Raw genomic sequence first — 18,206 nt, forward strand, 5'->3', positions numbered from 1 at the left:
GCTATACAAATGTGTGCCTGTAGTGCGCTTTGAGATGCAAATCAGTGGAGCTTGACTTCTGTACCCTGAAGCAAATTTTAAAAGTATTTCATCATTAGGTGACTACATATGCAATAAGACTATGGAGAAAATTACAGAAAAATAACACAGATTATTGTTATTTAAGCTATCAACAGTACTCAGCTAGTTATTGATAAAATCATTGCATGGTTTAGATTTTTGTTGCATCTTGAGGGCTGTTTACAGAAATGGCTAAATTTGTGTGATAGCTGCAAAGGAATGTGACATTTTATCAGCTGGGCTCTAAAATTTCTTTCTGTTTTTAAAATCAGTATGTTATTTTTTTTCTGCCCGTGCACCCTCTCAATGACAAACTGTGTGTCTTAGGACATGGCTTAACTTTTCCTGTTGCAGGATGAATTTTACTTTTTTTTTTTTTTTTTTTTTTTTTTTTTTTTTTTTTTTTTTTTGAGAAAGGAGAACCAATATCTAATATGATGAGTTAGTCTCTTTTCCTTACCACTCTCTCCAGGAATATGGAGAAAATATCAGCATACACAGATATCAGCATACACAGAGTTCAGTTTCTCAGTTGAGACATTCTCTCTCTGGTGCCTTGGTGCCTGTGTGTCTAAAATATATAAATGGAGAGAGAGAGAGAGAGAAGAGAGAGAGAGATATTTCTATATTTGTCTATAGAAAATTCCCTGTTCCTCCTCTCCCCGTCCCCCAGATAATTTGTCAAGCCAACTGAACAATCTATATAGTTCCTTTCAAATGCTCAGGAAATAATACACTAAGTCCCAAACCAAGAGCATGCAAAAAATTGGCTATATTCCATTTTTCAGTAGCTAATTCAGATACATTTTATTGAGTGAGCAAGGAAGAATCTTTGGAATTTGTGAAATACAGTAATTGAAAGGTTTAAGTGGGGGAAAGATTTATCTCAGCTTAGTTTTTCTAGGATGACAGTTCTTTGGTTGTGCTTCTGCTTTTAATCTTGTTTCTCTGCTTTGGGGGGAGCAGGAAGGAAAGGAAGGGTCAGCTGCTCGCACAGCCGAGCCGGGGAAGGAGCTGTGCCAGAGCTCTTTTTTCCCTATGAGCGTGATTAGTACAGTTCTGATGACTTATCTTAGGTGTTCCCTGCCCTGAGGAGGAAATCTCGGGTTCCATGTGCTAACATCATCCCTTCTTACACAACAACATGATCTCCCATATTGTAATACAGACATTGTTGTTTGTTTGGGTTTTAATGGGAACACCAAATCAGTGTACAGGTTGATAATGCAATCCTTTTGCACAGGATATTCTCTTTGGAAAGGCAGTGTGTGCCAGCAGTAGCTGCTCTGATGCGTATAGTAGAGAAAAATGTGTGTGGTGTGTGTCTGGTACGATGGGAAAAAGGGAGAGAGTGGATGAGCTCTGCTAAGAGCTCCCTGCTCTTAATCCTGGGCCATGTCAGGAGCATTCTAAAGCAGTTTATCTTCATATGTCGTCTTGTATATAAGAAACAACACTAAACCCACCAAAACTCATTTCATATGTAGCTTTTTCCACAGCCTTCAGATCAAAGTTATTTTCTTCAGGCTGGACTAAATTATACACAGGTCCCAGGAGTGAAGGACACTGAATTAATGCACTATGTCAACCAGTCCTGGCTATAGAATATTTTTACTGAAGTGTGAGACGCAACTCTCTTTACTATTTCATTAAAAATTAATGTGCAGATTGCCAAAAAGCATAAATAACATAAACAATTTTTGTGAAAGCTTTGTATACTATGGACACATGTTAGGGATTTTTTTTCCTTGAGTATCAGATTACTTCTATATATACATTTAATCAGTATTTGTTCTCATTTAGCTAATTAGCAGAGGTACTCTAATCTGAGTAAAGCAACTGTTCGTACCTGTCCTATAAGGGTAGGTTTTGAAATAAGTGCTTTAAAAGGAAAGTGGTATTCATGGTTCCAAGCCAGAGCATTGTGCTACTGGCCCATATAAATTTGCTTTTTCACTTACGTTAGTTGAATGTAATGGGTCAAACCTGACTACAGTAATTTGAAACTTATTGAAATTGAGCTTTACCTTCATATTTTTAAAGCAAATAGAGCTGGCTAGATGAATCTCTGGAATTAAGCTTTTGTTGCTATACATAAAGCTGTGAAATACATACCCACTTTTTTAAGATATGATGAGTGAAAAAATATGTTAAAATTTTATTATAGTGGAGTTTATACAGAGTGCTGCTGCTGTTGATTGAAGGGAAATATATTTTAAATAATGCTTGCTGTCTAACTTCTCTTATGTTTTAAAGCAAGGTGATTTTCTAACATTTTGGAACAACATGATATAAAAATAACTCAGCATCAGTTAAATCTGTATTTATTGTGCACCCACTTTGTTCAAATAAGGTATGTCCCTGTATGGCAGTTTTAACCCCATTTATCCTCATGCACAAGTGCTCACCTGTTATTTACTCACATAAGAGAAGGTCGATACTGCAGAACAAGGGGAGTGCTCTGTTGTGACATAAAACATACATATTCATTAGCTCTGCTGTCCCTTTGGACACATGTGGTATGTCCTGATGATCTTTATTTGGCAAAAGGAAGTGAGCTTAAGAAGGAAATTGTCTTAATGGATTTACGATACATGAAAAAAGGGTTTCAAAAAAGCTTTATTAGTGGCAAGGAACCGAAGCAATAATTCTAAATGTGAATGAAAGAGTAAAAGGAAACCATCTGCTAAAACATGATTAGCAACACAAATGGAAAAATAACAGAATCCAGTATTTGAAAGTTATAATTTTCAGATATTAAAGGGTTTTTTTCCTAGAAGCTCTTAGGTCAAGATCCGAATGTTCCATAACAGGCTCCCTAGTGCTGAAAATTTATTCCTTTTGCCTCTCACTTACTTGCTAAAAAACAAGTTCAGGGTTTTGTGTTTCACCTGCTTCAGCTGATTATGTGAGAAACACGATAAAGCATGAAGGTATTTTGTCTGCTCTGCTTTTAAGGATTTGTGTTACGTTCTTTCAAGGTAAATGTGCTTCAAACTCCACTTCTTGAAGAAAAACCAAATAAAAGGCTACTTCTGCTATTTTGTTGCCTAAAAAGAGAGTATGCATTTTGCTGCACTTCTAAAAGCTTCAGTTGGGTTTATTTGAGTCTTGAAATAAGCACTTCAGTGGGAGCACAATCACACTCCAGGTCTAAAATATTTTGCGTTTTCAAATATGCATAAATACTTGTGCCAAGTGGCCAGACTCCGTATTCGTTCATTATTATATTTTATCATATGAATATTCTAATTCTCAGAAGCATTAGGTATCCTACAGCAGTTATATTGATTTTCATGTTTATATGGGCCTAAATTGCGGATTATGTGGTATATTAGATCTTTTAAAAATACATTATAGCTATAAGTGTGTGTTCAGTGGACTGCAAGAAGTAATTTTTTTCATGTAAGTTATGCTTACATTTGTTTACAGCTATTGTTCTTCTGAGTATTCTCTCAGAAATTATTATGATCTTATTAATTTGACACTGACAAAGCATGCTAGGTCCTTTAAAGACATGGTATGGTTCAGAGATACTTGACAAAAACAGCTTGAAAATGTAAATCCTGGCAAGAGGAAGCATCATAATAGAGTAAAAGAAAATTCAGTTATTGTTTTTGTTAGTGTGTTTTCTAGTTGGTTTAGAAAAGTATTATGAGCAAATTAGTATGGTGAGGGCAAACCAACATAATAAAATATTTCAAAGATAAATTGCATTTAATCACAAATATGACCAGTCCTTTACATCGATGGGTTCCAACGCACATGTGCATAAATGGTTTTACTTATGGCGCACGGTGATTGTGCATCAGTGTGATTACACGACAAGGATGGTTTTGTGTCAGGGGCTGCTGCTGCAGAGAAACCAGCACCTCTGCAGTGGGCAGCGGGCTGGGAGGTCCTGGGAGTGCCTCAGTGACAGCTCCAGCCCCTGCCAGCCGCATCTGCGGGCTGCTGCCAGGCTGGCCTCCGCATCCAGCCTGCTTCTGCTAGCGAAATATGCCACTGTCATCTCTGGACATAGTTTCCCTTTGCTTGTTTGACTATTATTTCTCCTTATTTCTGTTCCTTAAGGCCTTTGAAGCTAATGGATCTTCTAAAGGCTGTTCAGCCAGGAATGTCTTTGTGACTATCAAAGGCTGCTTTACGTAAATGACAGGGAGGGGGCTTGTGGGAAGAGAACTCATTTGCTGTAGATGTATTGCAGTTTGCTGTTGTAAGGTGTGAAAGTGTGATTTTTAAAAGAATAATCATTTGACAGTATTTAAGTTAGATAATTGGGGTGTATCAGTTTGGAACTCGTTTTTAATTTCATAATTTAGTTTTTAACGGTTCCAGGCTCTCATAAAATATGTTGCATTTTTCTTACCGCTTTCATCTTTAAGTGCTGTTGACATATATGTGATCCTTCATATTACTCATGATTTAAGTGTTTTGTTTTAAAGATTGAAATGCTTTCACTATCCTTGCTAGATGGAAATCATTTTGTAAATACCCTACCAACAGCTTGCTCCCACCTATGTGTGGGGCATTAGTAAGAGGAAGAACAGACCCCTACCAAGAAAATGATGAGAGCACTTTCCAGGCCTATTTTTATGAGTTTGTAGCTGCCACTTACTGAAAAAAGCTTACAAAGTTGGGACTGTACAGCTGGGCATCTCAGTTGGAGGCTCATCCTCCCACCGAGTCCTTTGACGTCAAAGGAGTTCCTCATGGACTAGAGCAGAGGTCTTCACTGAGTAATTAGAAAATAAATGTGGGAATCATTTTCTTTCCTTTTTTTATTTCCCCTGCAAAACATAATTAGCTCAATCCACTCTTCAAAATCCCTCCTGTTTCCAATTAAGAGAGATCAGTTGCACTATCTTCAAACAGCTGAAATTATGCTTATTAATAAAAAATTCAGTGTAAAAGAACTGTTTTATCTTGAATTAATTTTTATTATTACGGGACATGTGACAGTATACAGTCTTATAAAATATTATCAGATTTAGTACAAATCCAGGGAGCTGTGTGTCCTACATCTTGAACAGCGGTTACGGCATGACTCATTTATTCAGCTCTGCCCCATACTTGAGAAGGACTTTAAAATGTGACTTCATGGCCTAATCCTCAAGGTACTAATACCTTCAGCCCTCACTGAAGTAAGGGGTTTGAGGTATACTGGCATGTTCCCAATGAAACTTCTATTCAAGTCAGTAGCTCTTTTGGCAGTGCCAATCTCTGCATGTCCACAGGAAGCAAACCCTTGGCTAAAATCATTGTGGTCTGTTGTGTAAATACTCAGTGTCTTGAATAACTGGGGACAGGGCTGAGGGTAGTAGTTCAGTGGACAAGGAGAGTTTTGGGGGTCCTAGGCTAAATGTGTAAGCAATCCAAAGTGATGAAGTTCACATGCACTTTCAAGTCTAGAGGGAAAGTGGTTGGTGGTACTTGTAGCTGTGGCTTTGGAGTTGTTTCCTACTTTGCAGCAGTGTGCTCCTACCCATCTGCCATGGACACTTAGCCAAAGCATCCATTTGCTTTCACCCCTGGTGCAGTGCAGGCCCTTTTCAACAGTGCATTAGGCAGTTCCTCAGATCATATTTAACAACAGGCCTAAAGTGAAGAACCTGCTTGGGCTCCTGATGCTTGCAACAGAAGCTGCAGATCTGTGCTAGGTAGGACCTATGCACTGCAGGGGTGAATGGGGCAGGAAAAGAGAGACCACAAGAAGAGAAGAATTATTTTCTTTTGCCTCAGGTATGTTGAAGGAACAGTTGAAGTCCCCTGATCCAAACTGAAACTTGGATCCCTAGCTGGGAGGGTTGGTGTACTGCCCTGCTTCTAGTGCCTTGTGCACAGCAGCTCTGGGACATTTAGGGATTTTTTCATCAGCATCTGTAGAAGTGCAGTGCAATCTCTTCCAGTATCTTCAGAAATCCACAGCTGCATATGATTTCATTTGATTATTTTATTACAGGTGTGAACAGATGAAAGGTTTACTAAAGTCCCAGTATCCTTTCTCTAAAGCACATTGTTGTTGCTAGGCAAGTTGGTGAGTTGGCACACTGTAAATCCTTTGTGGTGGTTTTACCCAGTGTGGTCCTATTTCTGGACCATGTTCCCATGCCTGTTTTCAACAGAAACCCTTGTATTTAAATTGAAAGCAAAGGCTAGTTATTTATCTTTTTTGACAGATGCAATCCTGTAAGGGGATGAGAAGTTTTGACCTGGTACTGAGGGCACCAGCACTGGGGGGTTCTTTGTATGCAGAAACTCATCTGAGCTCCCAGCAGGATTAGGCCCCGTTGGACAGTGAGGATGTGTAGGATGTTGCTTGTTCCTTTTTGCATTCAGATTGCAATGTTAATTTTTTGTAACTCTGGCTTTTTTTTCCTTTTTGTTTGGTTGGGTTTTTTCTGGTTTTTAATTTGAATTCGTATATCTGAATATGTAAGTAGCTTTTGGCCATATGGAATTATTATATGTGCAACAGATGAAGTATTGTGTATTAAATTTTCTGTTTTCAGGCTAAGTGCACAATATTAGAAGGGGAAATATGGTCAAACACTAAGTTTGAAGTAATTCCATAATGAAATTGTTGACTATAATTACTTTAAATGTAATCCAGATGGATCCAACTGTAAGAATTATGGAGCAGGGATGTATGGCAAGGTTGTCAGGACAAGGAAAAATAGATACTGCTAAAATAGCCTACACTGCCTCTCTATATAATGTATTAAATTTATCTTAAAGGCAATTCTCTGATAAGTACATACCTGTACTTAAAGAACAGAATCCTTTCCTTTTGCCTTTTAGAGCCTGTACCAGCACACTTTACACAGTTCAAAAATGTCGATAGTTCAGAGGATTCCTAAGTTAGCAAAGATTATTTTATTAAAAAAAATACATTCAGCCTTGCATTGCTTCTGGATTTTCAGAACGTTATTAGCCAAATACACTATCTGCAGGACTGTGGTTTATGTCAGAGTTTAAATTACACTGAAATAAAAAATGTAACCTCTAAATATGCCCTGATTTACCTGATTTTAGATGTTTATATCAGCATTTGGATTCCTAACAAAAGAAATGCAGAAATATGTATCAGCTCAAACAAAAAAGTAATTAATAAAATACAGTTTGAAATATGGAGAGGTAGTGGCTACAAACATTAAGCAATTTGGGGCTGAGGATGGGCAGAGGGAAGGGAAATGTTTGCGTAATTAAAAAGCACAACAGCTGCTGTTTCTTTTTTTTTCTCCCAAATCAGACATTTGACTTTTGTCAAACAATTTGTGAACTATTATCAAATAGAGTCAAACCTAGCAAAAGTTTTCTGCTTTTTCAATTAATATCAAATTGAGGAAATGGCTCTTTGTGCCCCCCAGTCCAGACCATTCCAGTAGACTTCATGTAAATTCAGATTTCTTCACTGCTTACTAATGCAAAAAATATGCTTATGGTTAACTATTAACCTATGCTTCCAAATAACACTAATGATTGCGATGTGCTGGAATAAATGCTCATGTTTCATGGGATGAGAACAGTCCTGTTCTCTTAAGCTTATCTAATCAAAGCCTAATCCTGCCTTTACAGCCTTTGTTAAATTCACTGGTATTTAATATGCATCAATAAATAAACTTTCAATTATTGTTCAGTGAGCATATCCAAAGATAGCATGACAGTGTGAAACTACTGGTCTATCTAGCAATTATTCTAAAGAAAGAATGCCGATGATGTGATTTTTCCTTCCTCTTACAATGGATAATTTAGATTTTCTGACATTCTCTTGCAGCCTCATAATAAGGAAAAGAAATTAATCTAGATTAATAAAATTCAAAGAATTGAATTTTTGCACAATCGAAATACATCTCTCCACTGTGTCTATAAATTTAATTATTTTATTTTAAAAATCACCTGATCCATTCTAAATAAAAAAGACCAACTGATGAAATTTTTAAAGTATTTGTGGAAGGTATCTTGAAAACTTACAGAATAGCTAATGTGTGATGTTGTTAAGCTCTGACCTAGTGCATTCTTTTATCTCTTTAAATTGAATAGGCCTCCTTTTAGAAGCAGTAAAAACAATGTGCCAAAAGCATATTCATTAACTAGAGGACAAATACAGCCCTATCAGCTTCCCTGCTCCATCCATGTCTATTTTGCCTTCTTTTTCCAGAGTTTCACTGCTGCTTTAGTGCTTTCTTTGCGAAGAGTCTTTCCCATGGCATCTGTTCATTAGTATCTAGTGAAACATCAACCTTCTCAAGTTTTTCTACCAGCTCTGTAACAGAAGCTTTCAGTGTTTTGGTAACCTTATAAGCAAAACATTGCAGAACACAAGTTTTGTTTGTTTGTTGGTTTTGTTTGACTTTTTTGTTTTTTTAATGGGGCAGTGAACTTGTGTGCTGTCATGCAGCTCTATGTTACAGGAACATTAATGTTTTTGGGTTTTAAAAAACCTTGTGGTATTTCTCATGACATTAGAATAATTTCAGATACTGATTACTGGCAATTGGGTCTTGGTGATTTGTTCTTCAGATTTCTAGCAGAATTTAACAAAGTGTGATTTCTGGAAACTTCTGATAGTTTCTCATTAAAATTGTATTTTTTAAATGCAGCTATTTAAATACATGATTTCTATAATTTCTCCCAATTTTGTGATATACTTACTCCCTCTGAAAGGTAATGGTTGAAACATGAGAAACAATTAGCAAAAAATATTATATTAATGCTAAATGATAGAAATAAATCTGACTAAACCTCAGTCTCAAAGCTGCATTTGTCAAAAGCACTTCTCTGAGTTAACTTTTCTAGGATGACTGTATAATTGTTAACAGACATTTTTATCAAGTTGTCAAAATGTTTGAAAAATGAGAAAGAGAATGCTCAGGAAGAAAAAAAATCCACAAGTAATCAATGGCATGCTCAGGGGGAGTGAGATTTGCAGTAGTTGTACTAATAAAATATAAGGCTCAATTAGAGGTACTTTGCCATTTTCAGCCTAAATTTAAATGATTTGGTGATTTGCAAATACATGAATCCAAAAAAGAAAAAAAAAAGAATCCAAATGCAAATGAGTGCAACCACAATAAAATATAATTGCAAATGAATCTGTTGCTTTATTCATTTATTGTGTAATTACTGCAATCCTTCCCACCTTGTTTTCAGTATTTCTTAATCATTAAGTCGGAAGCATGACAGCAGTGCCAGCCCTGGCATGATTCTCTTTGACTAAAACCTTGTAAATTAACACAATTAGCACAGCATCATCCTGCTAATTAACTTCCAGTGTCTGGTGCAGTGGTTTTGCAAACAAGGAAGAGGGAGTCAGAAGGGAATAAACATGCCATTCTGTTACCAAACTTTGTTCTGTGTTAGGTTTAGCTCAGCGAGGCTAAGCTGGCCATGTCAGATGCCAGAGTCAGGCAATGAAGAGCTAAAGGGGTTGGGGAGAGAAACAGGAGGGGGTAGAAGCTGTCAAAATAGACTGCAGTAATTCAGAGGGGAGCTAGTGCCACAGATGCTTCATTTCGACTAGGCCTCCTCCTTATCAGGGAATCTGTGCCAGAGGGCACAAGACTGTTTGCAAAAATCACTTTTGGTAATACGAGAGAGATTAAGGAGGTCTATTTGATACAGCTGTACAAAACCCAGCAATGTGTCTACCATGCATAGTTACAAGTTGGAGGGGGTTATCTTAATGCTTGTAAATTGCTCTTACCTATTGCAGTGGATTACGAAGAGTAGGGATTATTCACATCACATTATTAAAAGATAAATTGCTTTAAAATGACATTTGCTTTTTTTTTTATGAGAGGTTTGATTTTGGTTTTGTACTTTTTGTTTTGGGGTTTTTTTATAGCTAGCTCTGGAAGCCACAGAACTTTTAGGGACTTGGCTTCATTTCTTTTTCCTTTTCTTCATCCTTTTTTTTCCTTTATTTTTTTCTTTAACCCTCTTTCTTTGTACCCTGGAGGCTGTGAAGCAGAGGGGGGGAAGAGAAAGCAAGCAAGGAGACCGACAGACAAGTCATGCTTGTTTTTTTTTTTTTTTTCCAGACCCTCAACAACAGAACTGAGAGGCAGAAAGGAGCCAGTTGTAATTCATACCGAGTTGTAGGCTTTGTGTGATGAAAGCGACAGAGCGCTGCCTGGGAGATTGCTTTGCTGCACTCCACGAAGCAGATTTGAAACTGTCGTGGACCACTTTAGATGAGAGTTGGATTATGGAATGACCTGCTATGTCTGTGTCATATTGTTCTGTGCAGGGTGCATTATACTCTGCTAACTAGGTGTTCAGTACCAAATAAGAGAGGTATCCTAGATGTGATCTGTCAGCTGTGTCTCATATTTTTATATTGGTTAAAATATAAAACTGAAACAGCGATGAAAGAGGACAGAGCAGTTGGATGCCTTGTATGTTTACAGTAAATCTCCACTCTGAGTATTTAAAATATACAGAATTTTATTTAATTATTTTGAGAGCTATAGCATTAGCTATATTTTTTAAACAAAAAATTCATCCTGTACTGAATTGGCAAAAAATTTGTCTATGTGTGTATGTGCCTGTAACAAACCAACCATACCGATTCTTAAGGGCGTTACCTTTTCTTTCCTTAAGGACTTGTGGTTTTAAGAATGGTGTTTCAGAGAGCTGAAGAAGTTCACAGACTGTACGTTTGAGAACTCATTTGAAAACATAAGGAAAAAGCCGAGGTCACTGTTAACTTTGTTGTTTCCTACTGCCCTAGGCTTGAAGATGCAGTGGACGCCGGAGCATGCCCAGTGGCCAGAACAGCACTTCGATATCACTTCAACCACCCGGTCCCCAGCCCACAAGGTGGAAGCCTACCGGGGGCACCTGCAGCGCACGTACCAGTACGCCTGGGCCAACGACGACATCTCGGCTCTGACCGCCTCCAACCTTCTGAAAAAGTATGCAGAAAAATATTCCGGGATTTTGGAAGGCCCGGCTGAGCGACCCATTCTCAGCAATTACTCTGAAGCTCCCTCGGGGCTGGTGAATGGTCGGAAGAATGAAAGCGAGCCTTGGCAGCCATCCTTGAACTCGGAGAGCGTGTATCCCATGAACTGTGTCCCAGATGTCATCACCGCCAGCAAGGCTGGGGTAAGTGCAGCCCTCCCTCCCGCAGATGTCTCAGCCAGCATTGGGAGCTCTCCTGGTGTAGCCAGTAACCTGGCTGAACCCAGTTACTCCAGCAGCACCTGTGGAAGTCACACTGTTCCCAGTCTTCATTCAGGGCTCCCGTCTCAGGAATATGCCACAGGATACAACGGCTCATATTTGCATACCAGTTACAGCGGCCAGCCAGCACCTGCACTTCCATCCCCTCATCCATCCCCCCTGCACAGCTCGGGACTTCTACAGCCCCCACCGCCGCCGCCACCACCAACCCTCGTCCCTGGCTACAACGGGACCTCCAATCTCTCCAGTTACAGCTACCCTTCTGCCAGTTACCCTCCTCAAACTGCTGTTGGCCCTGGGTACAGCCCTGGGGGTGCCCCACCACCCTCAGCTTACCTGCCTTCAGGAATCCCTGCTCCAACCCCTCTGCCCCCAACCACTGTCCCCAGCTACTCCTACCAGGGCCACGGTCTGACGCCAATCGCACCATCTGCCCTGACAAACAGTTCAGCCAGCTCTCTCAAAAGGAAAGCTTTCTACATGGCAGGGCAAGGAGAAATGGACTCCAGTTATGGAAATTACAGCTATGGCCAACAGAGATCTACACAGAGTCCAATGTATCGAATGCCAGACAACAGCATTTCAAATGCAAACAGAGGGAATGGTTTTGACAGAAGTGCTGAAACATCATCCTTAGCATTTAAGCCAACAAAGCAGCTAATGTCCTCTGAACAGCAAAGGAAATTCAGTAGCCAGTCCAGTAGGGCTCTAACCCCCCCATCCTATAGTACTACTAAAAACTCACTGGGTTCGAGATCGAGTGACTCGTTTGGGAAGTATAGCTCCCCAGTAATGAATGAGCACGGTGACGAGCACAGGCAGCTCCTCCCTCACCCAATGCAAGGCCCGGGACTTCGTGCAGCTACCTCATCCAACCACTCTGTGGACGAGCAACTGAAGAATACTGACACACACCTCATTGACCTTGTTACCAATGAGATTATCAACCAAGGACCTCCTGTGGACTGGAGTGACATTGCTGGCCTAGATCTAGTAAAGGCCGTCATTAAGGAGGAGGTTTTATGGCCAGTATTGAGGTCAGATGCATTCAATGGACTGACTGCTCTACCTCGGAGCATCCTTTTATTTGGACCTCGGGGAACAGGCAAAACATTAATGGGCAGATGTATAGCTAGTCAGCTGGGGGCCACGTTTTTCAAAATCACTGGCTCTGGCCTTGTCACAAAGTGGTTAGGGGAAGGAGAAAAAATTGTCCATGCCTCCTTCCTCGTGGCAAGGTGTCGCCAACCCTCGGTGATTTTTGTTAGTGACATTGACATGCTCCTTTCCTCTCAAGTGAGTGAAGAACATAGTCCAGTAAGTCGGATGAGAACCGAGTTCCTTATGCAGCTGGACACTGTACTGACTTCTGCTGAGGACCAAATAGTAGTAATTTGCGCCACGAGTAAACCAGAAGAAATTGATGAATCTCTTCGAAGGTACTTCATGAAACGACTTTTAATCCCACTTCCTGACAGCACAGCGAGACACCAGATAATAGTACAACTGCTCTCACAGCACAATTACTGTCTCAATGACAAGGAGGTTGCACTGCTTGTCCAGCGCACAGAAGGCTTTTCTGGACTAGATGTGGCTCACTTGTGTCAGGAAGCCGTGGTGGGCCCACTCCATGCCATGCCAGCCACAGACCTTTCAGCCATTATGCCCAGCCAGTTGAGGCCAGTTACATATCAAGACTTTGAAAATGCTTTCTGCAAGATACAGCCTAGCATATCTCAAAAAGAGCTTGATACATACGTTGAATGGAACAAAATGTTTGGTTGCAGTCAGTGATGCTACTTAAAAAAAAAAATGTAATGAATGTTGGCACACACAGAATCTGCTACATAGGGGTAGAGAACCCTTTTCAGTAGTGTTAAAATTGCAAAGGGTACTGGGAAGACTACGATTTACCTTGCCTCTAAAGAGCCAGGGTATACTTGAAGGAAAAGTGCATCAAACAAGAGCTGCTGATCTGAAAAAGCCACACATGACAGAAAGCGCATGTTGATGCTCAGTTCTGTTCAAGCTAGACAATACTCACCAAGGAGCAAGGTGCAAGTGGGTTGATTTCAGAAGGACATGAACCCTGTGTGTTGATTCCATTCTGCTGTTCTTGAGATTTAGTTGCTGTCAAGTGCCTGAAGTGGTGCTTTATTTTTTGTTTGCCTCACAATTACATTGGTGGCATGTGCTAATAAAAAGAGCTTTAACTTCAAACATTATTGGACTAAAGAGATGAACGGTTGTGTTGCGACAGAGAGCCAGATTTTTTGCTAATCTAAGAGCAACAGTATTCCTCAATCCTGTCTGTTCTGTGGTGTTAAACTAAGAACAGGTGAAACAGGGTAATGGTAATCTGGACCTTAATTTCTGCAGTTCATTTCTTTTAATGTTCTGTCTGCAAAAACTCAGGAAAGTGATTGTGATTTGTACAGTACCTCAAAGGAATGTGTTGAAAGCACTATGTACTGCTGAGAGTTATAGGCTAGGCTTCAATGTTACTTTATATTAAATATGTATGTTTACCTCAACAATTGGAATATGGCAAGGAAAATTACTTTGAATGTATCCAGGAAAAAACTAAAGTGTGATATGACTGAAGCTTTACAGTTTTTAAAAATAGAAACAGAAGCATTTCCCAGTGTTCAGGAATGGTTCTCTTGCCAATTTCTCATATTAAACCAGAGTAGAATGATTTTTCTTGTTGGTAAACTGTAAGAGTTTTCAGCATATTGCTCCTTGATAATAAGGTGATACAGTCTTTAGAAGGTGCATAGATGAATGAAAGAGCCACTTAATCAGTTTATGTTAGCATCTGAAACAGTCAAACGTAAGATTTGGTAGGATTCTGAGAGGCAAATTACCTTAAGCTGTGACGGCTGGCCTTTGTTGCATGGCTCTAGTCGTAGTTTTGAGGCTATTTTGGTGAAGCTGTAGGGAGTGGAATCAGTGTAGGTCGCTGGCAGAGCTAGGGGTTGCAGAGCTGTTTACAGCAGTGCAGTGGACTGTGACCAAACAAACAGTACAAATAACAAAGCAAAACTGAACCCTCAAAGTACATTTACTTCCCATCCCAAACTGTAAAGTTGAGTTTTTGTTGTGTATGTACGGCTTCATTGTCCTTAATGCAATCTTCATTTAGCATCCATTAGAAATCTTTCAGGCTGGAGTGTGCCCACCATTATTTCTACCTCGGTTTTGTTACATTTCTCTTGGAAAGCAAAGTAAGGAATAGGGCAAAAACCACCACCGACACAAGTCAGATTACATTAGGAATGCAAACCTGCTAAACAAGTTTCAGAGAGCTGCTGCTTTTTCCCCTGAAGTCAAGTTTTTCTCTGGGTTAGTGCTCTTTTCCCCCCTCCTTTTTCCTCCCCCAAATATGCATATTCTGGTGTCTTCCTTCTGGAAAGACTAGCTGGCATGTGTGGCATTTTGCTCAGTTCTCCCCCACGCCAGCCCCCCCTTTCTTTTTATCCTTTAATGCTTTCTGTGCAACTCTTTTGGTGACAGCTGACTGATGTTGGGTAATGTCTCTGAGCAAGAGCAGTGTGTGTTGCAGCTGCCCACAGCCTCTGCCATCACATGAACAAAACAGCCTTGCTTTTTTTTGAATGTATTTTTTGTCTGTTTACTTTAAGGAAACAGTAACAAAACTGTTGCAAAGCACTGGCATTTAATGTTTCTCTTAAGTAATGTACGTCAAGACCATTAAATAAATGCACTGAAAACCCCAAGAAGAGAGATACCAATCTGTTACTAGGTCATGTTTGTCTTCTCAAAAATTGTACAGACCTTGTCCGTTTTGTTAAATCAATGGAGACATTGAGTGTTCAGAAAGCTAATGAGGGATTTTGTGATATTGCTGGAAATTTATGACTCTTGATTATTACTTTTCTTTATTTTTCTTTTAAAATATATATATATATATTTAGATAGAACATGCTAAAAACAGAGCAAATAAACCAAAATCTAATTTAAGATGGATTCCTGGCAAACATTTTGTCTATCTAAAACTTTATGTTTTAAGGATAAAAGTACCATTTTAAAAACAGTGCCTTTCATTAAGGATATAGAAAGTAAGACTTAAGTACATCACCTGCTTTTCTTCTTTTTTTTTTTTTCTTTTTCTTTTCAACAGCAATTACAGTCTATGATCCTTGTTATGATCCAGTCTTTCTGCTTCCCCAAACCTCCACAGGCTGCTTCTTCACCCCAGTCATTCCACCATCATGTTTGGGAGATGCTGATGTCCCCATTAGCTGTAGGTTCAAACTGATCACACTGGCAAGTACACTGTTGCAGATTGCTGACCCAATTTCTGTCTTAGACATTGCCATTCTTATCTGCTATTGAGCTGTGCTCATTTTAAAGGCTCAGACAAGTTTCGATAAACTCTTTCTCCCAACTATACTCCTGATTTTTTTTTGCAGCTTGTAAAATGAAAGCTACGCACTGTTTTTTTCCCTGCTCTTTTTATCTTGTAGCAAAACCAAAAGCAAACAAAATTATAGACAGTCCCTTTGGCTTCCAGCTTTAAGTCATTCTCTTTAAAAAGTCACTCTGGGAAATGGATTTTTTAAATGTTAACCAAAGTGAGAAGCAGGCAGAAACTGAAATGGTGTGAAAGATGCAAGTTCCACACACACACATGCTCACATTCTCCAGGTCTCAATCCAGCTTTGGGGCAGCGGAAGTGGAAAACTTCACCCTATCACAGCTGCTGTAAGGGTACGAAAACAGAGCCAGATTGTTACCCAAATCTTTCCTTATCAGCAGCTGTCCTTAGTATAGATTTGGGAGGGTGCTCGTTGAATTTGGTGAGAGCTTGGCCAGGAACTTCTGACAGGAGGCACCTCAACCTTTCTCCAACTTGGTTTCTGGCCACTCCTTTGATGGAATTCAGGCTGGAGCTGGCTAAATCCTCTGCCATGTCCTGACCTTCTTATTGCTTTCCTTCCTTCTCCCACTTTCAGCCCGTTTTGTCCCTAGTGAGCAGGTTTTGGCAAGCTGCTGGTCCTTCAGCCTTCTCAGCAGCCTTCTAGTCAAAGAGTGTACGGGAAGGCTGAAGCGCGATCCTGAACTTGAGCGGGTTTCAAAGGGTAGGATTGGTTTTGAGAAGAGAGACAAAATATGTTTTAATGGTGTTTTCAGGGTGAAATACTTGCTGGTCTTTGACATTTCCATGGTAGAAAACTGTTAATTGTCTTTTACAATTGGACAAAGCTGGAGGCTGCTGCCACAGAGATGTCCAGTTGGTTGGCTGGGGCTTCCTGCCACTGGCACAACCATGAATTTTAAGGAACCTGAAATGGTTAAAGACCATCTGCTGTGTCAGCCTATCACTGCAAATTCTTTTACATCGTATTTTTATGTGTGGGTTCCATTCTGCATCAGCTCCTTTTCTTCCTGGTACCTTCAGTAACAATTTTTTAGCAACAGAAGTAAAATAAATGGGAGGAATATTCCTGCAAGCTGAAGGATCAATATCAATTCAAGGAGGAGTTCATAATGACCTTATGTGAGACAGAAATGGAAATACTCTGTACTTCTGGCATGTTTCTCTTCAAAATATTTAGAACATTAGCGACAATATATAAAAGTTTGCTGACTGAGCTGATCAATGGAATGTGAAGGCAGTTTACTTTAAGGCTATTTACTTTCACATGGATTATTTATCTATTAGTCAGTCTGTATTCTACTCAAATGCAGATAGATGGGCAAAATGTTTTCTTGAGCATTACCAACCTACCAAGGGGAAAATCAACCATCTGATTAAAATACATAGGCCAAACACCATCTGGGTGTCTTTACCAGCTATTTGGAGGCTGTGCTCTGTAAAGTGGTACAAGGTCATATTTAGGTGGATTTTCATAGGATGTTTCTTTAGGGGATTGTCTAGTTAAAGAGTTACAAATTAATTCCTGCATCAAGACGTTAATACATTGAAAGCAAATTTGGGGATATGACCAGGGTTTTAACTGTCTGCAAATACAAATTATTTCAGGTAAAGGGCTGTTCTTATAATCCCCCTGCATTTTTCTCTCAAGCACTCCATCATGAAGGAGAGTGTATTATTCAGATCTGAAGGATAAACTTCGTCACAAAACAAGGCCACCAAAAATTGTAGGGCCTCCTACACTTTCACTTACACCAGTTTGAAGGTGGTATAACCCTTTTGACTTAAAGGAATTACTCCTGATTTCTGCCCTTGTTAGGAAAGTCATCCCTCCAATGTATAATAATCTATATCTGTTGGTTTTCATCATCAGCTCTGAAAGCTAATCTTGTCCTCACAGCACTAACTCCTTTCCATCTTGTATGTGTGCATGTGTGTATATAATATTTATATGTGCATACACACCATGTCCAAAAAATAGCTTTGTCTCTTTACTTAAAAAAAGAAAAAAAAAAAAAAAAAGGAAAAGTCATTTAATTGTCTGCAGATTTATATGAAGCACATTAGTAAACATGGAGATATTAGTATTTCAGAATTCAAAAAAAGCCCAGCTGTGCTGGTGACTAACCAATACATGAACTGAAGCTCACACTCTGCAAGGACCTTTGGTTGACATTCGATTTTGAACCTGCCAGATGCATTTTTGTGAACCAGGGATACTGCATCTTTAATGAACAAGTCTCTACTCTTTCCCCTGTTTTTAAATACAACACAAGCAGTGTAGCACTAGGCACTGCAATTGTCAAAGACAATTAGACTGAAAGCAGGAAAATTTCACCTCCCTGTCTCAGTGATATGTAGAATGTCGGCAGTATGGGTCAGCCTTGCCACAGAGTTGTGTGAGAATATATGAATCAGTCCTATAGAATGTTAAATATTTATAAAATGGTTCTGTACTACACCAAGGTTGGGAGCACATTCATTCCTTCTTGTTTTATAATAGAAAAAGAAGCAAAAGTTTATTTCCAAACCTAAACTTTGTGTGGTTCATTTT

At 39.4% G+C, this 18,206-nt stretch overlaps 1 protein-coding gene across 2 annotated transcripts in view; it reads left to right on the plus strand.

Moving 5' to 3' along the window:
* The window catches only part of FIGN (fidgetin, microtubule severing factor), a 104,994-nt gene that overhangs the window by 84,123 nt on the left and 2,665 nt on the right, over window positions 1-18,206 (plus strand). For both annotated transcript variants that reach the window (XM_066190045.1, XM_066190044.1), the window contains one exon: window positions 10,796-18,206. This exon is cut by the window's right edge and continues 2,665 nt beyond it. In XM_066190045.1, the coding sequence (XP_066046142.1) occupies window positions 10,804-13,044 (2,241 nt within the window). In that variant the 5' untranslated portion in view covers window positions 10,796-10,803 and the 3' untranslated portion in view covers window positions 13,045-18,206. The remainder of the gene's footprint in view (window positions 1-10,795) is intronic.

The sequence above is a fragment of the Chamaea fasciata genome, unplaced genomic scaffold (genome assembly GCF_029207755.1).
Source record: "Chamaea fasciata isolate MVZ Bird 193981 ecotype frontalis unplaced genomic scaffold, bChaFas1.0.hap1 SCAF_8, whole genome shotgun sequence".
In the NCBI taxonomy this organism is placed as follows: Eukaryota; Metazoa; Chordata; class Aves; order Passeriformes; family Sylviidae; genus Chamaea; species Chamaea fasciata.